Source organism: Gymnoscopelus braueri (assembly GCF_963280865.1).
Source record: "Gymnoscopelus braueri genome assembly, chromosome: 7".
NCBI lineage: Eukaryota > Metazoa > Chordata > Actinopteri > Myctophiformes > Myctophidae > Gymnoscopelus > Gymnoscopelus braueri.
The window spans coordinates 6,229,106-6,247,833 of record NC_137608.1 but is presented as its reverse complement, the minus strand read 5'-3'; the positions used below and the strand labels follow the sequence as shown (position 1 = coordinate 6,247,833).

Below are 18,728 nucleotides of genomic sequence, written 5' to 3'. Positions count from 1 at the left end.
TTTAAATTGTCACCAGTTTGAGTCGATTTTAATCGATTTACGATAAATCGTTACATGCCTAATACATGTCTCTGTGTGTCTCCAGGCTGCTCAGAGCCCATGGGGCTGAAGTCGGGTCACGTCCAGGACTACCAGGTGACGGCCTCCAGCATCTTCAGGACCCTCAACATGGACATGTTCACCTGGGAGCCCGGCAAGGCGAGGCTGGACAAGCAGGGCAAGGTCAACGCCTGGACGGCCGGACACAGTGACCAGTCACAGTGGCTACAGGTAGGACCCCCTTCCAATGGTGATATCATCACCAATCCATGCACACCAAACTTGGCACAAGCACTGTTCAGGGGTCAGCCATGAGAATATAATAGTCACACAGTCAGAGGCCACGTGTTTATTGTGGACGGAGCTACGGCGCACCGTTGCTCCAAAAGGCACCAAACACGACGGAAACACTGTTCAGGGGTCTGCCATGAGAGTAGCCACACCACAAAACCTAAATTGCTCACATATGGGGCAGTGTTACTGCAGTGTTTAAGCCATTCAATCCGAGAACGCATAATGTGTCATTTTATATTTGTATAGGCTATAACCATTATTTTATACTTTGGGCTATTCAAAAATAGCAGATCTACAAGCTCATAACGCTTGGTGTTGTGCCCCGCCATCTCAAAACATTTTGTTCAGGGGAAGCAAAGATTTGAGTTAAAAATGTATATATATATATATATAGGAACGTCCACTGGCCTAGCGGTCCAGGCACGTATATGCTGGCAATCCAGCTTGACAGCGTGACGTGGGTTCGACTCCCGTTCCGGCGACCTTTGCTGTATGTCTCCCCCCCATCTCTCTCCCCATTTCCTGTCAGCCTACTGTCCTGTCCAAATAAAGGCATAAAAGCCCCCAAAAAATATCTTAAAAAAAGAAAAAATATATATATATATTCATATTGCACATTTCTAAATTCTTTAAAAAGAAATAGCAGATCTACAAGCTCATAGTGCGGCACTCGGTGCCGCGCTATGGGCTTGTATATCTGCTATTTTTGAAAAGCCAAGGAAATCAAAACATTTCACAGATGCGTTCCCGGTCTTAACACTTCAAATTTCCATAGCTCTGATCAGCGTAATATAGATTTGAAGGCTGCATAATCTGCCATGATCGGCCTGCAAATCTAGTTTCCGAAAATTGACAAAGCCCTTTGGCTGTGTGTAAAAGCAACTCCCGTATAGTGCTGTGAGAACTTGGCCTGAAAACTTGGAGAACTTGGCTCGTCGGCGAGAAACTAAACGTAATAATCCTTGCTTGTTGATTAGACTGAAGAGACATGTGGACATCATTCACAGACTCATGAGTGATGCTATTCATCACTATAGTGCTATGCTGCCTTTATTTATGTGTTTAGCATTACTCTTAAGGTCCTTACACACCGGGGTGATTTTTTTCATGCGAATAATACGGTTTTTTTTTAAAACCTTATAAAGTCAATGCAAGCTTCCACACCAGTTTCGCGGAGCGAAAAAAGCGTCTTTTAATTATTCGGAACAAGTCCGAATTTTGAGTATATTCGCATATTCGCCGGTGTGTAACCGCCTTTACTCTGATGTTTTACTTATAAGTGAACTTTAGTTTACTTGAGTTTCAGTACAAAAGTTTTGGAATCCAAATTAACCCATTCAATACGGGGACGCATCTCTGTCATTTTAGATTCCTTTGGCTATTATGAGCTGCTATTTTTGAAAAATCGTGAACATTTTAGCAAATCTTGGAATATATATTTTTTAAAGCGAACATTTGTAACTCATATATTTTCTTCTGGAGGTCCCTGGAACACCATATTTTACAAATGTTTGCTTTGAAAATATATATAAAGATTTGCACAAATTTGCACAGATTTTAAAAAAATAGCAGATCTACAAGCTCATAGCTATGAGCTTGTAGATCTGCTATTTTTGAATAGCCAAAGAAATCTAAAATGACAGAGATGACCCCCGGATAGAATGGGTTAAGGTAGGAAAGTAAAAACACCAACTTTTTTTGAAAATAGATATTCAAATAGCCGTAGTATAAGTGGTTGATGTATGCTTTGTAATGATTATCTAAATCTGCAAAGTAACTAGTAACTAAAACTGTCAAATAATTGTATAGTGGAGTACAATATTTGCGGAGTAGTGGAGTAGAAGCATAGAGTATTAAAAATGTTAAATTCTTGTTCCTTTAAAAAGTCCACTCAAGTACAGTACTTGAGTGCAATGACTTTCCGACCGCTAATAATCTAACGCTAATAATCTTTGCTAGTTGCTAAATGCTAGCCCATTCAAACCGGGAAAGCATCTGTGTCATTTTAGATGTTGGGGTTGGCTATTCAAAAAGATCTGCTACAAGTAAAAGGCCTGTGTTCAAAATTATACTTGAGTAAATGTACAAAAGTATTGGCATCAAAAGATGCTTAAAGTACCAAAAGTAAAAGTACAAGACATTTTGAAAATAGCTGATCTACAAGCACATAACGCTCACAGCGCGACACTTCGTGCCGCGCTGCGAGCTTGTACATCTGCTATTTTTGAAAAATCAGAGAAAAAAAGTGTGAGAACTACTGAAGGCATTATTAGAATCGGCCTCAGGTCTTAATGGGTTAAAACGTTTACTCTGCACTTGAGTGCATCTACTTAGTTACTTTCCCACCACTGCTAATATCCCCTGCCTGTAGATTAGACTGTAGAGACATGCGGACATCATTCACAGACTCATGAGTCCTGGGAGAGTGATGCTATTCATCACCATAGTGCTACGCCGCCTTTGTTTATGCGTTTAGCTGCGGCAGCAGCATCTCATTAAGGCCCAAACGGACCCACTGTGACTCACTTGTGAGAATGAAAAGCACTGCCGACGACTGAGATAAACAACTCTTGGCTTTGGCCAAAAACAAGCCATGTCCGTCCATCAACTGCGCTGATAGCAGCACTTTGCTCACTTTACTTTGAGTAGTTTTGAGGACAACAAACCGAATAGACTCTAGTTCTCTTATCCAAAAGCGGACTCTCTCTTTTCGCAGTGTTTCGTCCCGGTTGGACGTGGTTTTGAGGTTAGGTTTAGGCATGGTGTCTGTGAGGTTAGGGTTAAGGTTAGGGTTAGGCATGGTGTTTCTTAGGTTAGGATTACGGTTAAGGCATAGTTTTTTTTAGTTAACGGTTAGGGTTTACGCGCAACCTGGGCGACACGCCAATGAAAGAGGGAGTCCCTACCCAGACGCGTGATAGTGAAATGAAACCCACTTCGAGCAAGACCCGGAAAAGATGCGCTGTGGCCAGTAGTCACTTTGAGTGGCAGTTGGGGCAAACGCTCGCCCCAAAACATGATTTACGATTCTGTCCCTATCGGTACATAACTCGAACGGCGCTGAGTAAGCTCAAGCGAACTTGAGCCACGAGAGGCACCACCGAGCGAGCTAAAGCGAGCGAGTTGCTGTGCCGAACTGCGCGCCTCCAAAACTATACTTTATTGGCCCAAAAAAAGTCTGCGGTTGTCTGAAAAAGAGTGCTGGTAGTGGGATTCCTTTGACTGGAAGTGCTTTGACTTAAAAATAACGTGTTTTGGGTTGGGAGGGGACACAAAATGTTTTGCATTCCCTTGTGAAACCATTTTGCCTTACCTCGCAAAAGTTTTGCAAGCGAACGCACACGCTGCAACGCAACGCGTTGTGAGCACGTAGCTCGTTTATTTTTGGCGAACGGTTAAGACTTCAGAAATGAAGCATCACCATTTTAAACGCCATCCTTAATTGTTGGAGCTGTTTGTCTGAGGGCTGTTCACCGACAATCAACAGCAAAAGTCTCCCGCTTGCCAGAAATGGTTTGAAGCACGTGCTCTGTGCTTTAATAAGGGGCCGCTGTAACGTCTGAAAAGTAAGCTACTGTGGCTCTGGCAGTTTCCCTGCGCTACGCCGACATGTTAATGTGCATAATTAACTAATCAGCTCCTGCCAGCTGGAAACACTTGGCAGGCCCCGCGCTGCATCTCTCTTGAAAACATCTTGAGACATTCCGGTTCAATCTCCCGCTGTGTATAGCTTCACATCCCATCTGACGGGGGGAGAGCCCGTTGGGTTTGGACAGCGCCCAGGAGAGCTCCAGTGTTTCCTCTTCTTCTTCTTTTGGCTATTTTCCCCATCAGGGGGTCTGCCACGGCGGATCATCTGTTTTCCATCTGCTTTCTGTTCTCCGTGTCCTCCTCGGTGACTCCTAGCCACGGCGTCCATAAGGGGCCGTGTCCGCTGAGAACGCCCTTTTGAGCCGGCAGCGCATGTCTGCCATGTATTTCGTCGTGGAAATCTGTCGGCACAACCTCGGAAACAAAAGACTCGGAAACAAGGACACACGAGACAATATCCTAAAGCATGAATGATTTATAATACAGGCTCTATGCACAGCAGCCATATTGGAAAGTAATTGGGCCCCTTCCTTACTTCCTTAACAGGTGTTACCAAAGATACTAATGAAGGCTCTGTTCCATTTAGTCTAGCACAGTGATTCTCAAACCTTTTTGATTTCAAGGACCCTCTTAACTCTGAGAGTGTACAAATGGAACCAAATTATAAACTATAAACTGCTCATACTGATACAGAAATAAGAGTTTGTCACCTTGCTAAACTAATGGCCTAAGTAATTTTTTGAGGAAAATTATATTTTTGCCTAAGTCAGCTCCTCATGACACTGGCCACCTCTGGTAAAATCGCCCATCTCCTAATTGAAAAGGATCATGCTGTTCACTCCCCTTTTAGTATAATGACCTAACTCCCTAGTGTGACTTAGGCCAAAATAGGCTTTTTTTGGCCTAAGTCAGCATGGTTTTGTGACTTAAGCCAAATTATTTACTGATTAGGCCATTTTGAAAACATTTTTGCTTTTTTTTTTGGCCTAAGTCAAATTTAATCCTATTTAAACCTATTTAAATCTCTTATGTTACATAACTGACAGACAGTGTTATTTCTATTTAAATAGTCATAATTTGTTATAAACATTTTGGGTGAAATGATTAAGAAATATCATATAGTTTTGTTTTGGATCAGTTTTTTATTTTTCCTGAAAAACTTTTTAAAAAATGACTTAGGCCATTAGTTTAGCAAGGCAACGAGTTCTAATTGATAACTCATTCAGATATCCTTAACAATTTATATGGTAAAGGCGCGCTGGATGCACCCCTTTTCGAGCGCCCGGGCATAGCGTTTCAGCGCTCCTGGCGCCTGGTGTTATTTTTTTTCAAAACGTAAGTTGCGCTCTATAACGCAACTTAGGAATGATCCTAGGACCCTTTAAAAGGGAATGGACGGATGTGACGTCACCCCAAAAAAGCGGACGTGCATCCGCCCCAATGATGTGGATCTTGACAAAAAGGTCCATATCTCCATGTCTTTTTTTTATGTGGTCAAAACAAGCCATTTTCGACGGGCGATCTCTCTGCAATGGCGGATCGCGGTAGTCACGTTATTGTTCCAGTCGTTAGACGGGACTCTTGGCCATCGCCCAGACACCTTTTGTTTACATCCGGGTCCTCGTTGTGGCTTCAGAAGCACTAAAAAGATCGCCAATAAACGGTAAAAAACGCTGTACCCTGTTTTAAAAAACCTCTGGCACTCAATGTGTTAATAACACAGATCAGGACATTCGAGCACAGCAATGGTTGACCTATTTGAATGTTGCGGGTGTTAACAAATAGAAATAATTGTGTCCCTTTTTCGTATTGTGTATTCGTGTGTAATGACCTATACGGGTCCATTTGGTTCCATTTGTACACTCAGAGTTAAATTAAAACTCAAAAAATATAAATTAAATTAAATTAATTTTAAAGAATGTTACATTTGTACACTCTACGGTTCCATTTGGACCTCTGGTGGGCCCCCGGACCAGACGTTGAGAAACGGTGCTGTAGTGCACTGTACAGCGCAGCTTAAGCAGCAGCTTTGTTGATTAATTGGAACACTTAATTTGTCATTAAGTCTGATTAATTCCATTAATCTATCAAGTCTTCTTCAAGTCATTCTGTAATGTGGCTAAGAATCAATTATTCACCATGGCAACCGGGCTGAAGGAGACATTGAACTGAGCAGATAGATATAAATACATTCAAGTGCATTACAGTGCTGAAGGAAGTACTGTGATTTTTATTGAATTTTTAAAACTAAGTACATGTACTCAAGTACTGTAATTTTGAGATATTTGTAATTTACTTGAGTGTTTCCAATTTCCGATAATTGGAAATTAATTCTACTCCACTACATCTCAGAGGCAAATATTGTACTTTTACTACAATTATTTGAAAACTTTAGTTACTAGTTACTTTGTAGATTTTGATTATTTTTACAAAACATACATTAACCACTTCAGCCCTATAAACATTTCGGCCATTTGAAAATAGCATATCTACAAGCTCACAATGCGTCGCATCGAGCTTGTAGATCTGCTATTGTCAAAAGATTTGTATACATTTTATACATTTGAAAATCTTGTGAAACGGGACATTCTGCATAATGAGTACTTTCTACTTTTGTACTTTAAGTACATTTTGATTCCAATACGTTTTGTACTTTTACTCAAGTAACTTTTTTAATTCTGGACTTAAATATTTCTAAATTTCAGTATTGATACTTTTACTTAAGTAAGAAATATGAGTACTTTGTCCACCACTGCACACTTGTATGATGAAGTAGGACATTGATTTGCAAAAAAGAAAAACCTACAAAGTTGAAGTATGGAGATAGGAGGTTTCTGCCCGACAGCAACAATTTGTCAAAGACATTTTCCTTCTGTATTAATTTAACCTTGAAGTCTTTTCAGCCTGAATGCTGCTTGAACTCTCGTCTGTTGGTTCTCTGCCTTACAATTAATAATAATGGCTTATGGAAGATCAATATTTTCCAATTAAAAATACACGAAACCAATTGATTTTAAGACGAAGCGGGTCGATGGCGGAAAGTACAAAGAAAGACATGAAAGGGAGATCAGCGGGGGGTCCGCGTTCGTCGGGACCCCTCTGTGATGCGCACACACTTTGAAGTGGAAGGAACACGTATAATATGAAAGCCATCGTCTTTGCGTCTATATTGCATAAGGGTACAAAAATAGCACATGCGATGCGTTGTGAGCTCGTAGCCGTGATTGGTTACTGTACGTTTTGCATTAATACGCTAATTAAATCTACAAAGTTATAGTAATCATTTTAGAAGAGTAAAAAAAGTACAATATTTGCCTCTCAGATGTAGTGTATCAAGATCAGATTTTGTTTTATTCTCAAGTAAAGTAAAAGTACCTCAGTTAAAAAAGTACCTTTCATTAAAATAAGTGTTAAATAGCTCTATAGTCTGGTAGTAGCCTAATCATTGCTACAGAGTGTTTGTTCAGTAACAGGAGCATCCCCGTCTCTCCAGCTCTTTAATAAACAGAAAATACATTTTCAGCTCAGGGATGCCAATTCTATCCAATCAGGAGAGAGAACTCACACAGGATACATGACAAGTGGAATTGGAAGTGATGATACAAAGAAATGAGCAGACACAATTGGAACTGTATCACAAAAAAAAGAATAAGGTGATATATAGGTACTCTCCTGATTGGCTGAAATTTTGTCACCCACCTGACAATTTATTTTTTTCTTTATTAAAGAGCTGGAGAGACAGGAATAGTGCTTTAACCTTTTAACAAAATACTTTTTGTTTTAACCAAAAAATATCACATGAAGTAAAGTAAATGTACTTAATTACTTTCCACCAGTGGTGGTAAAAGTACTCACATGTTTTACTTGTAGTATGTAGTATCAATACTGCAATACTGCAATGTTACAAGTAAGGTCCGGAATGCAAAATGTACTTGAGTAAAAGTACAAAAGTATTGGTATAAAAATGTACTAAAAGAATGCAGAATGTCCCATTTTAGATGTTCAAAATGTGTAAAAAAAACTTTGCATCGCAACGCATTGTGAGCTTGTAGATCGGCTATTTTCAAATGGCCGAAATATATATATAGGGCTGAAGTGGTTACTGTATGTTTTGTAATAATAATATACAAAATAACTAGTAACTTAGTTTTCAAATAATTGTAATGGAGTAAAACTAAAAAGTATAATATTTTCCTCTGAGATGTCGTGGAGTAGAAGTAAAAGTACTGCAAATTGGAAAAAATACCATCAAAATAGTACTTAAAGTACAGTACTTGAGTACATGTACTTAGTTACTTTCCAGCGCTGGGAAGCAGCAGACCCAGGCTGTGCATAATTGGCACATGGGACACTCATGTTTAATGCAGCATGCTGCCTTTAGCCACGCCTCATCGCACCGCCGCATGCCCAAATTAGCACTTCCTGCTTTTCCCTTATCTGTCTCTGCACTTCATGTGTTTGTTTGTTTGTTTGGTAAGGGACCGAGTGCAATGTTACATATCGCTGATGTCAGAGAGGGAAACCCTGTATGTCCCGAAATGGAACCTGCAGAGGTGGAAAAAGTACTCAAATGTTTTGCTTAAGTAAAAGTATCTACTGCAATGTAGAAGTACCCTGTTACAAGTAAAAGTCCGGAATTCAAAATGTACTCGAGTAAAAGTACAAAAGTGTTGGTATCAAAATGTACTTAAAGTACCAAAAGTAAAATGATGCGACGCGTTGTGAGTTTGTAGATCGGCTATTTTCAAATAGCCTAGGTATAAAATATGTTTTATAATGTAATAATGTATGTCTGCAAAGTAACTAGTAACTAAAGTTTTCAAATGGTGGTAGTGGAGTAAAAGTACAATATTTGCCTCTGAGATGTAGTGGAGTAGAGGTAAAAGTACAGACAATTGGAAATACTCCAGTTAAGTAAAAGTACCTCAACATTGTACTTAAGTACAGTACTTGAGTAAATGTACCTAGCTACTTTACAGCACTGGGAAACTGATCAAAAGCAGTGAAGATAGCAGATTTACAAGCTCACAACGTTACAGTTCAATATGTCGTCGCTGTCTGGCAAGAAGGCTTTTATCTCCATATTTCAACTTTAGTTTTATTTTGTAAATTCTTTCTTTTGTAAATTAATGACCTACTTCGTTGTCAAAGAGTGTCTCCAAAAAGTAGCAAATATAGCCGATGTACAAGCTCACAACGCGTTGTGTTGCGGCACGTTGTGAGCTTGTAGATTTGCTATTTTTTTTATGAATCAAATGTAATTGTGTCCAATCTGCATGGTAGCGTATGTTAATACAATATAACTTATACAGTTGGGGTGGTTGTATTTTGTCTCCCTGCTCTTCTATTGAGACATTTAGATCGTGTCAAAGGTCATGTCTCACCTAGACAAAGGATTTGACACAGATTTTGACCTGATGGTCAAGATTCAATTCATCCCCTGAGCAAGCAGGGGATTAGCTCAATGGTAAAAAATGTCAGGACTTGTGCAGGAAATCATGTTCAAATATGGGGTAGAAGAGGAAAGTTACATAGTGCTGCTTTTAGTGTGTCTGTGTATTTCATAAATATATATAATAAAACAAATTCAAAGTATTAACAAGTAAGTATAAGACTAAATGATAACTACACTGGATCCATTGGTACACAGGTAATTATTTTATTTTTTATTTTCTTCCATTTCCTGAAAAGTTTTTGACATACAGTACCAAGCTGCTCAATCCACAATAACAATACAAATTTGCAGCAAATGGTATCACATAATAGGCCAGACACAGGCAGATGTACAGCTGTAGAAGTTCATACAGTATGCATGGAGCGTCGTGCATTATAAATTGCGTGCTGAGTCGAATGCCGTCCAGATTAGTGCTTACATGCTTGTTTTAGCCTGAAGCCATGTTTTCACTCTGTTCTGTGAAGCTGATCAATGAACCGCTATACTCTTAAAGGATAACTTTGTTTTGTTTTTACAACAAGGGTTCTGTTATTAGTTTGTAATGATAATAATTAAAAGATGAGTGTTAAAACATTTCTATCGTTATAGCGATTTTTAACTGGGGGACGGGGGCATTCAGGTAATTGGTAAAAAACGGAGGTCAGGGCAGAACCTCTGCCCCAGATTTTTCATATTGGTCTGTTATAGCCCCACGAGGAGGCAGAGTTTTGCAAAACACGTTATTTTTATATTGCTCCTACAAATTTTCTCCTAACATCACACAGATTTGTCGGATTTTTCATATTCCATCCTGATTGGCTAAGATTGGCCTCAACGTTTGCAGGAGTGGCCCGTTTTGTACAAAATGCCTCGGATCATGAACGCACCGTCCGATTTCCGTGAAACCTTCTACGCACATCCCCACTAGGCCAAGGAAGAAACGCCACCCATTTTTCAAATCAGCCTCATGGTGGCGCTGTAACAGGCAGATTCACGTTTTGGCCAATACATCTTAAACTTTAGGTCATACAATGTATATATTTTGTTCTTACAATCAACATAAAATTCTCAAAAAATCTTTAAAAAAACAGATGCACAAGCTCGCAGCATGGCACAAAATGATGCACCGCGAGCTTTACATCTGCTATTTTTGAATAGCCAATGTATAAATGGATAACGTGGTTAAAATGAGTGTGATGCTACATTAAACCTGCTACATTTTACCACTTAGTAACTTTTCACCACTGGGCTCCCTGTGGATGCTGCGTGACACATTAGCGCGCGTTGACACCTCATGGGTGCCCTCGATCGTCCCATGTGGCGTGGGGAGAGAGAGGCAATCACAGCCAGGAGTGACGCACCCGCACGACTGACTCCCAAATGACAACCCGCCGCCGGCGGAGAACGTTCGTCGTAAACAAACCGGCGGTGGTGGAAGTAGTGCTCAGATACATTTTTTTACTTTAAGACCAGTAACGCATCTGTGTCAATTTTAGATTTCTTTGGCTATTCAAAAATAGCAGATAGACAAGCTCATAGCCCGGCTCCGAGTGCCAGACTACGAGCTTGTAGATCTGCTTTTTTAAGTGAACATTTTTAACTCAAATCTTTGCTTCTGGGGGTACCTGGAACAACATATGAGATGGGGGTCCGCGGCCAAATACATATCATTTTGGGGGTCCTTTACACGAAAGACGTTCGAGAACCACTGATATTATAGCAACATGAGTTTAAAAAAAATTTGCACTGATTTTCAAGATTAAAAAGAAAATAGCACGTAGCACGGCACTCGATTCGTTCTTCAATCAAACAGAATGAACTGGGAGTTTGTTTCCTTCTGTCCGCGGTGGCGAGCGACTTTAATTTGTCCCGCTGAAACTCCAGGATTTATGCAGCGAAGATGAAACACGTGTGTTCTTTCCCTCTGACTATATAGGAACAGCTGCCAGAGAGAGACAGAAGGGGTCTAAACTCCAATGGTTTTATTTCACATTTGCTATGGCAACGCATGCCAATATAGCTCAGAGAGAGAGAGAGAGAGAGAGAGAGAGAGAGAGAGAGAGAGAGAGAGAGAGAGAGAGAGAGAGAGAGAGAGAGAGAGAGAGGGGGGGGAGAGAGAGAGAGAGAGAGAGAAAGAGAGAACATTTTTTACTTCAGTAAGAGTATCAATACTGCAATATAGAAATACTCTGTTACGAGTAAAAGTCCGGAATTCAAAAGGTACTTGAGTAAAAGTACAAAAGTATTGGCATCAAAATGTACTTAAAGTAGCAAAAGTAAAAGTACTCATCATGCAGAATATCCCGTTTCAAGTTTGTATAAATGTATACAAATCTTTTGAAAATAGCAGATCTACAAGCTGCTATTTTCGCGTCGCGATCCAACGCGTTGTGAGCTTGTAGATTGTCTATTTTCAATTAGCCGAAATGTGTATAGGGCTGAAGTGGTCAATGTATGTTTTGTAATAATAATCAAAATCTACAAAGTAACTAACTAAGGTTTTCAAATAAATGTATTGGAGTAAAAGTGCAATATCTGGATCCGAGATGTAATGGAGTGGAAGTAAAAGTACTGAAAACTGGAAATACTCCAGTAAAGTAAAAAATAACTCAAATTGTTTACTTAACTACAGTACCTAAGTAAATGTACTTAGTTACTTTCCACCACTGAGAGTGAGTGGGGTAATCTAGGATGAAAGGATTTCCGAGGGGTTTTGATCATGTTAACACGGATCATGATGGAACACTGATGTTTCATGTATGACAGAAATTGCACATCAGCAAGTTGCAGCTAATATGCTAAGGCTGAGCAAACCACTCCATGTCCTTGAACAGGGGTCGGCCCGTCTCTCCAGCTCTATTAGTAAACAGAACGTCCAATCAAGGAGAGAGAAAACCCCATTTATCGGCTTCAATTTGATATGGTTTTAATTGCAATTATTTGTGTCCCAGTGTTGTAAAGTAACCAAGTACATTTACTCTAGTACTGTACTTAAGTAAGATGTTGAGGTATTTTACTTTACTGGAGTATTTCCAATTTTAAGTACTTTTACTTCTACTCCACTACATCTCAGAGGCAAATATTGTACTTTTACTCCGCTACAATTGTGTGAAAACTTTAGTTACTTACTTTGTAGATTTTGAGTATTAATACAAAACATACATTAACCACTTCAGCCCAGTTCAACAGCCCAGCCATTTTCAAATGATTTGTATACCTTTTTGAACAGTGACATTCTGCATAATGACTACTTTTACTTTTGGTACTTTAAGTACATTTTGATGCCAATACTTTTGTACTTTTACTCTGAATACCAGACTTTTACTTGTAACATAGTATTTCTACATTGCAGTATTGATACAAAAAAAAAAAAAAAAATGTGAGTACTTTTTCCACCACTGGCTATTTAACACTCATTTTAACACAAAAGCATAACTTGCAACCACCTAGCAGAAGCAACGTGTGTGCAAAGCCAGTGAGCCTTGGGTCCGGTGCCGCTCCTGCTAAAACGCAGTTCTACATTGATCGGATCCAAGCTATTCATCGTGGCACCTTCTTCTTCTCCCCGCGGACATGGAAACCATAAGCCATCCAAAAACTCTAATCAGTTCAAATGTATTCTTTACTCCGCTCGCTGGCCCGGGCGTTTTGTCATTATTTGTCGTATTACACAACGCAATCAATAGCAGCAACACCTGCGGCCAAGTCGTTGCTCACGCGAAGAAACCTCGTATCTCTATTCAACTTGTTTTTTATTTATTGTATTGTTTTCGGAAATTAATGCCCTACAGTCTCTACAGTGTCACAGAAAAGTATGAAAAATAGCCGATCTACAAGATCACAACGCGTTTCAAGCTTGTAGATCGATTTTTTTGCTATTTTTTAATATGTTTTGTCTGTGGGTTTTAGACATACTGAACCAATGAAATGCAGCGGTGGAAAGTAACTAAGTACATGTACTCAAGTACTGTACTTAAGTACAATTTTTACTTTACTGGAGTTTTTCCAATTTGTAATACTTTTACTTCTACTCCACTACATCTCAGAGGCAATTATTGTACTTTTACTCCACTACAATTATTTGAGCGACGCGTTTGAGCTTGTAGATTGGCTATTTTCAAAGGATTTTTATACATTTTGAAAACTTCTGCATAACGAGTACTTTTACTTTTGGCACTTTAAGTACATTTTGAAACCAGTACTTTTGTACTTTTACTCAAGTATATTTTTAATTCCGGACTTTTACTTGTAACAGAGTATTTCTGCATTGCAGTATTGGTACTTTTACTTAAGTAAAACACCACTGATGAAATGTATTAACAAGTAGTTTGTGACTAAATCATAACTACATCAGAGCCATTGGAAACACAGGTTCTTTTGTTTTGTTTTGTTTACTGAAAAGTCACTGTTTATGGACATACAAGGTTTTCCACCCGACAAAGCGTCAAAATGCTCTGTTGAACTAATTAAAGAAGCAGAGTGGTACACAGACACAGTCCCCAGGTGCTTTCAGCACTGCAATCAGACAGAAACGCATTTAGAAAATTAAATACAAATGTATTCTTTTTTACCCCTTGTTTTCTCCCCAATTTAGTCGTTATGCCAATGTATTTCTCCCCTAGCACATTCCTGTGTTGTCACTGCTGTTTGTGTCCTACTGGCTCACCTGCCAACAGTGGTGGAAAAAGTACTCAAATGTTGTAGCTTAAGTGCAAGTATCAATACTGCAATGTAGAAATACTAAAGTAAAAGTAAATGTACTTACTTTAGTTACTTTAAACCACTGCCAGTGAGGAGCCCCCACCGGGAGGACATAGAGCATCCATCCTACTCGTCCCGGCCAACACTCCCTGCTGACAGGTGCCGCCCCAGCTCGTAGGAGTATCTGCAGTATCACCCTCCCAACCCGGCTTCTCTCCCTCAAACACGGGCCGATTGTGTTTGTACTGTATATTGGAATCGAACCCCCAGTCTTTTTGTGTGTGTGTGTGTGTGTGTGTGTGTGTGTGTGTGTGTGTGTGTGTGTGTGTGTGTGTGTGTGTGTGTGTGTGTGTGTGTGTGTGTGTGTGTGTGTGTGTGTGTGAGAGACATGCACAATTTACGCGCACGTGTGCTGGGTGCATGTGTTGCACTGTCTCCTGTTAGTGTTTAATTAGTGTAACTGGTTGCATCTTTGTGTTGCAATCAGCTGCAGCTGTTGTTGCCGTACTCATACTCGCACCACTCAAAGAAAAGGTTGGGAAACCCATGACCTAATGGACCGGTAAATCATCAAAACAGGGAAGGCCACGTTGCGTGTTAATCACATTGTCCAGATTAGACCCAGACAGGAGTTACACCAACACATCAATTTAGACACAAACATGTTTTTATGTGGTTGTTTTTATTTGATATTGCGCAAGATCGCGCCTAATTCAATACTAACAAAAAATGTCATTGGTGAATTGGCCTTCCAGGTATATATGATCTTAAGAAGAAACTCTGGCTTGTTTGAAAACTCGTCAGATGTAAATTTCATTAAGGCATTATATTATGATCAGAGCTTCGTTTGAGTCGGTAGGCTATTGCCTTTGCTTTGCTCCCTCCTATTAAATGTCCCTGCAGCTAGCTAGCTAGCACGCTGATTCAGTTAGCCTGCCAATGAAGTTAGTGAGCTGGCCACAGATCTATCTCCCTCCCGGATTCAGCTGGTTGCATTTAGATGTTTTCACTTTGGAATGGGGCAACATACAGGTAGGGCTAAGGGAACAGAGGGCCTCATTTAGAAAGGGGAAATATTTGGGCCTTATTTGGAATGGGGGAACATAGGGCCTTATTTGGAATGGGGAAACGTAGGCTAAGGGAACATAGAGCCTAATTTGGATTGGGGGAATGAGGGAACATAGGTCCTAATTCGGAATGAAGGAACATGGGGCTGAGGGAACATATACGGCTGAGGAAACATAGGCATAGCGAAAATACGTAGTTTAAAGGTTTCATGACGTTCAGTTTTACCACACATTAAAAGTCTTTGTCATGGTCCTTCAAATGTGTATAGAAAGTTTTAACAAAAAAATCCACTCCATTGATCCATGGCAGGTGTTTTTCTCTCACATTTCTAAAGCCTTTTCAACTGCAATGAAAAAAGAAATCTTTGCCTGCGGGTGTCGCTGGTGAGGGATTTTGCCTGTCAATCATCGCCTCTGCTCCGCCCCCCCCCAAAGGAAAGGATAGGGGAGGGGAGGGGCGAGGAGGAGAGTGGGCGGGATTAATCGACTGTGACCTCACTGCCGAAGGGCCAAGCTCAGATTACTTTTCAGCCTAATTATTCAGAAAACCCCAGACCACAGAAAATCCACTGAATGTTCAAAGTTCAGATTTTTTTGGTGTAATTGAGGTCATAAAACCCCCAAAAAAACATTTTAAAAAAAACAAGTGAAAATGAATGTCATAGAACCTTTAAGTCCCAAAAGTAAAACTACTCATACAATTTTTTTAGAAGATGTGTATTTATTTATTTGGAAAATAGCAAATCTGCAAGCGTTGTGAGCGGAATTCTAGGATATAGATTTCGTATAAATAGGCTAATCAAAATATACAACTTGCAACTGATGCTTGACAAATTATACTGTAGTAGTGTACTTAAGTACAGTACTTGAGCAAAAGTACATAATGGCTCGTGCCACACGAGTCGTAGGTCGTGCTGTCTGAGCCATGTGCCATGCTGTGACTGCAGTGTATACATTTTGAAAACTTGTGAAATGGCATTCTGCATGGCTTATGAGTATTTTTAACACATTTAGTGCCAGAGGTTTTTTTAAACAGGGTACATCTAGTGCTGGCATTCTTACCGTTTACGCTGCGCTGTTTAGGGCTGTAGACTCCACAACGAGGACGTGGATGTAAACAAAGGGTGCGTGCGCGATGGTGGAGGGTCCCGACTATCGCCTGGAACAATAATATTTCATATAGATAACGCGATCCGCCATTGCAGAGTAATCGCCTGTCGAAAACGGCTCGTTTCCACCACTTTAAAAAAGATATGGAGATATGAAGCTTTTTCTCAAGGAGTTATAATGGGAGAGGACGGGAGGTAGGTTTTTTGGTACGGATCCACATCCGTCCTCTCCATTTTAATAAATAATAACAAACTTTATTTGTATAGCACCAATTAAACAAAAAAGCAAGAAAAAAAGAAAAGCAAAAGCATAAAACAACATTAAAATAGGCAATACAGTGAGGACTTAAAAAATCAACCAAGGAATCAGCTAAAAGCAAGAGTGAAGAAATAGGTCTTGAGCTGTGCTTTAAAGCTATCGACAGAGGCTGCCTGTCTTAGGTGTAATGGGAGTTTATTCCACACTGTCGGTCCGTAAAAGCAGAATGCTGCTTCACCGTATTTTTTATAAGTCATTGTAGGCACCTCGAGCAGGTCAGCACTTGAAGACCTGAGGGGCCGGTTTGAACATATCTTTCTAGGCAGTCATAGAGGTAGGAAGGTGCCAGACCATTTAGAGCTTTATAAACTATTAAAGGAATTTTAAAATCAATCCTAAAAACAACCGGGAGCCAGTGTAGTGAAGGTAGAACTGGAGTGATATGTTATATTTAGAGACTCCGTCAATCATTCCAAAGTTGCGTTAGAGCGCCCTGTGTGGAAAAATAAATAAATAAATCTCCTCACGAAGATTCCCGGTTATGGCACTCAATGTGTTAAGTATATTTTGATGCCAATACTTTTGTACTGAATACCGGACTTTTACTTGTAACGGAGTATTTCTACAATGCGGTATTGATACTGTTAGTTGAGTAAAACATGCGTGTACTTCGTCCATCACTGGCTGTTTGTATCTCAAAATGGCTTCAGTGCAACTGTGAGTCAGTAGCTCCTATCAGTTGACTGGCACTGTCTCCAGTGGTGGAAAGTAACTACGTACATGTACTCAAGTACTGTACTTAAGTATAATTTTTTGCTATTTTTACTTTACTGGAATATTTCAAATTTTCAATACTTTTACCTCTACTCCACTACATCTCAGAGGCAAATATTGTACTTTTACTCCACTACAAGTATTATATTAGAAAACTGTAGTCCTAGTTACTTTTCAGATAGAAATTATTATATTATAAAACATACATTAACCACTTTAGCCCTATTCTATACATAGGCTATTTGAAAATAGCCAATCTACAAGCTCACAACGCGTCGCATTACTTAAGTAAAAATATCTGAATACTTCTTCCACCACTGGCTGTCTCCTGCACTCATATCTCACTGCTGGCTAATCAGATGTGTCTCCATGTCACAATGCTGGAGGATGATGGCCATTGGCGGGACATATCGGCACATGTTCAATTCATGCCCGCTATACGGCGAGCGCTAAGCGCTTATTCACATCGTAAGGGGTGGTCCTGGCTTGTGCACAATGCGCCACTTGCATATATATGTGTATAAATGAGATATGTTTGTTTTATAATCTCACAGCCATTTGTTTTTTTCTTTCTCCCCCCGTACGTGTTTTGTGTCTGCAAGAACCTTGTGCACTGCAGATGAGTGTTAGTGGAGTGCAGTGTGCGTGTGCGTGTGTGCGTGTGCGTGTGCGTGTGTGTGTGTGTCTATCTGTCTGTGGGTGTTCACACTCTCCACAGTGAGAAAGTGTTATGAATATTTCATGCACAAACTGGTACTGTAGGAGGAGGGGAGTGCTGTGTGTGTGTGTGTGTGTGTGTGTGTGTGTGTGTGTGTGTGTGTGTGTGTGTGTGTGTGTGTGTGTGTGTGTGTGTGTGTGTGTGTGTGTGTGTGTGTGTGTGTGTGTGTGTGTTGGTGGTGACTGTGGGAGGAGGGGATAGAGAGAGAGCGAGGGGGAAAGAGACATCTATGATGAATATACGATACGAGCAGCAGCCCGGAACGCACAACCTGTTATTTTTAACTTACCTCACCTATTTTTCAGGCTGCATGAAGCCTGGTACACTGGTTCCTTTCACAAACAGCATGGCCGTACATCTCGCCATCCATCCGAAGCCATTTTCACATTTCTTAAAGGCGTGCAACATTACGCACTTATTCAGAGCGACTTCAAAGTGCGAGATCGTAATTTACAATTTACAATTTAGGCATTTAGAGTGATTTACAGTAAGCAAGGACAACACAAGAAAATACATCAAATGCATAGAAATAGTCATCTAATAATAAAGTAGTACATAAAGTGAACCGATCTAATAATAACTAATACATACGTAAACCAAGAACCTATCAGCCTGTACATTGAAACTATACACACTATAGGATGCCAGGTCAACAATGACCTGATAATAAGCAAGAGTAAACATGAACTCTAGTCAATAAACGACAAGGTAAATAGTCACATAAAATGAGTGCAGAGAGAAT

General features: G+C 40.0%; 1 protein-coding gene across 1 annotated transcript in view; it reads left to right on the top strand.

The window, feature by feature from the left end:
* edil3a (EGF-like repeats and discoidin I-like domains 3a) overlaps positions 1-18,728 on the top strand; it is a gene marked incomplete at its 3' end in the record, with an annotated part of 278,314 nt that overhangs the window by 217,444 nt on the left and 42,142 nt on the right. The window contains exon 8 of the mRNA XM_080433840.1: positions 86-270. Coding sequence (XP_080289966.1) covers positions 86-270 — 185 coding nt within the window. The remainder of the gene's footprint in view (positions 1-85; positions 271-18,728) is intronic.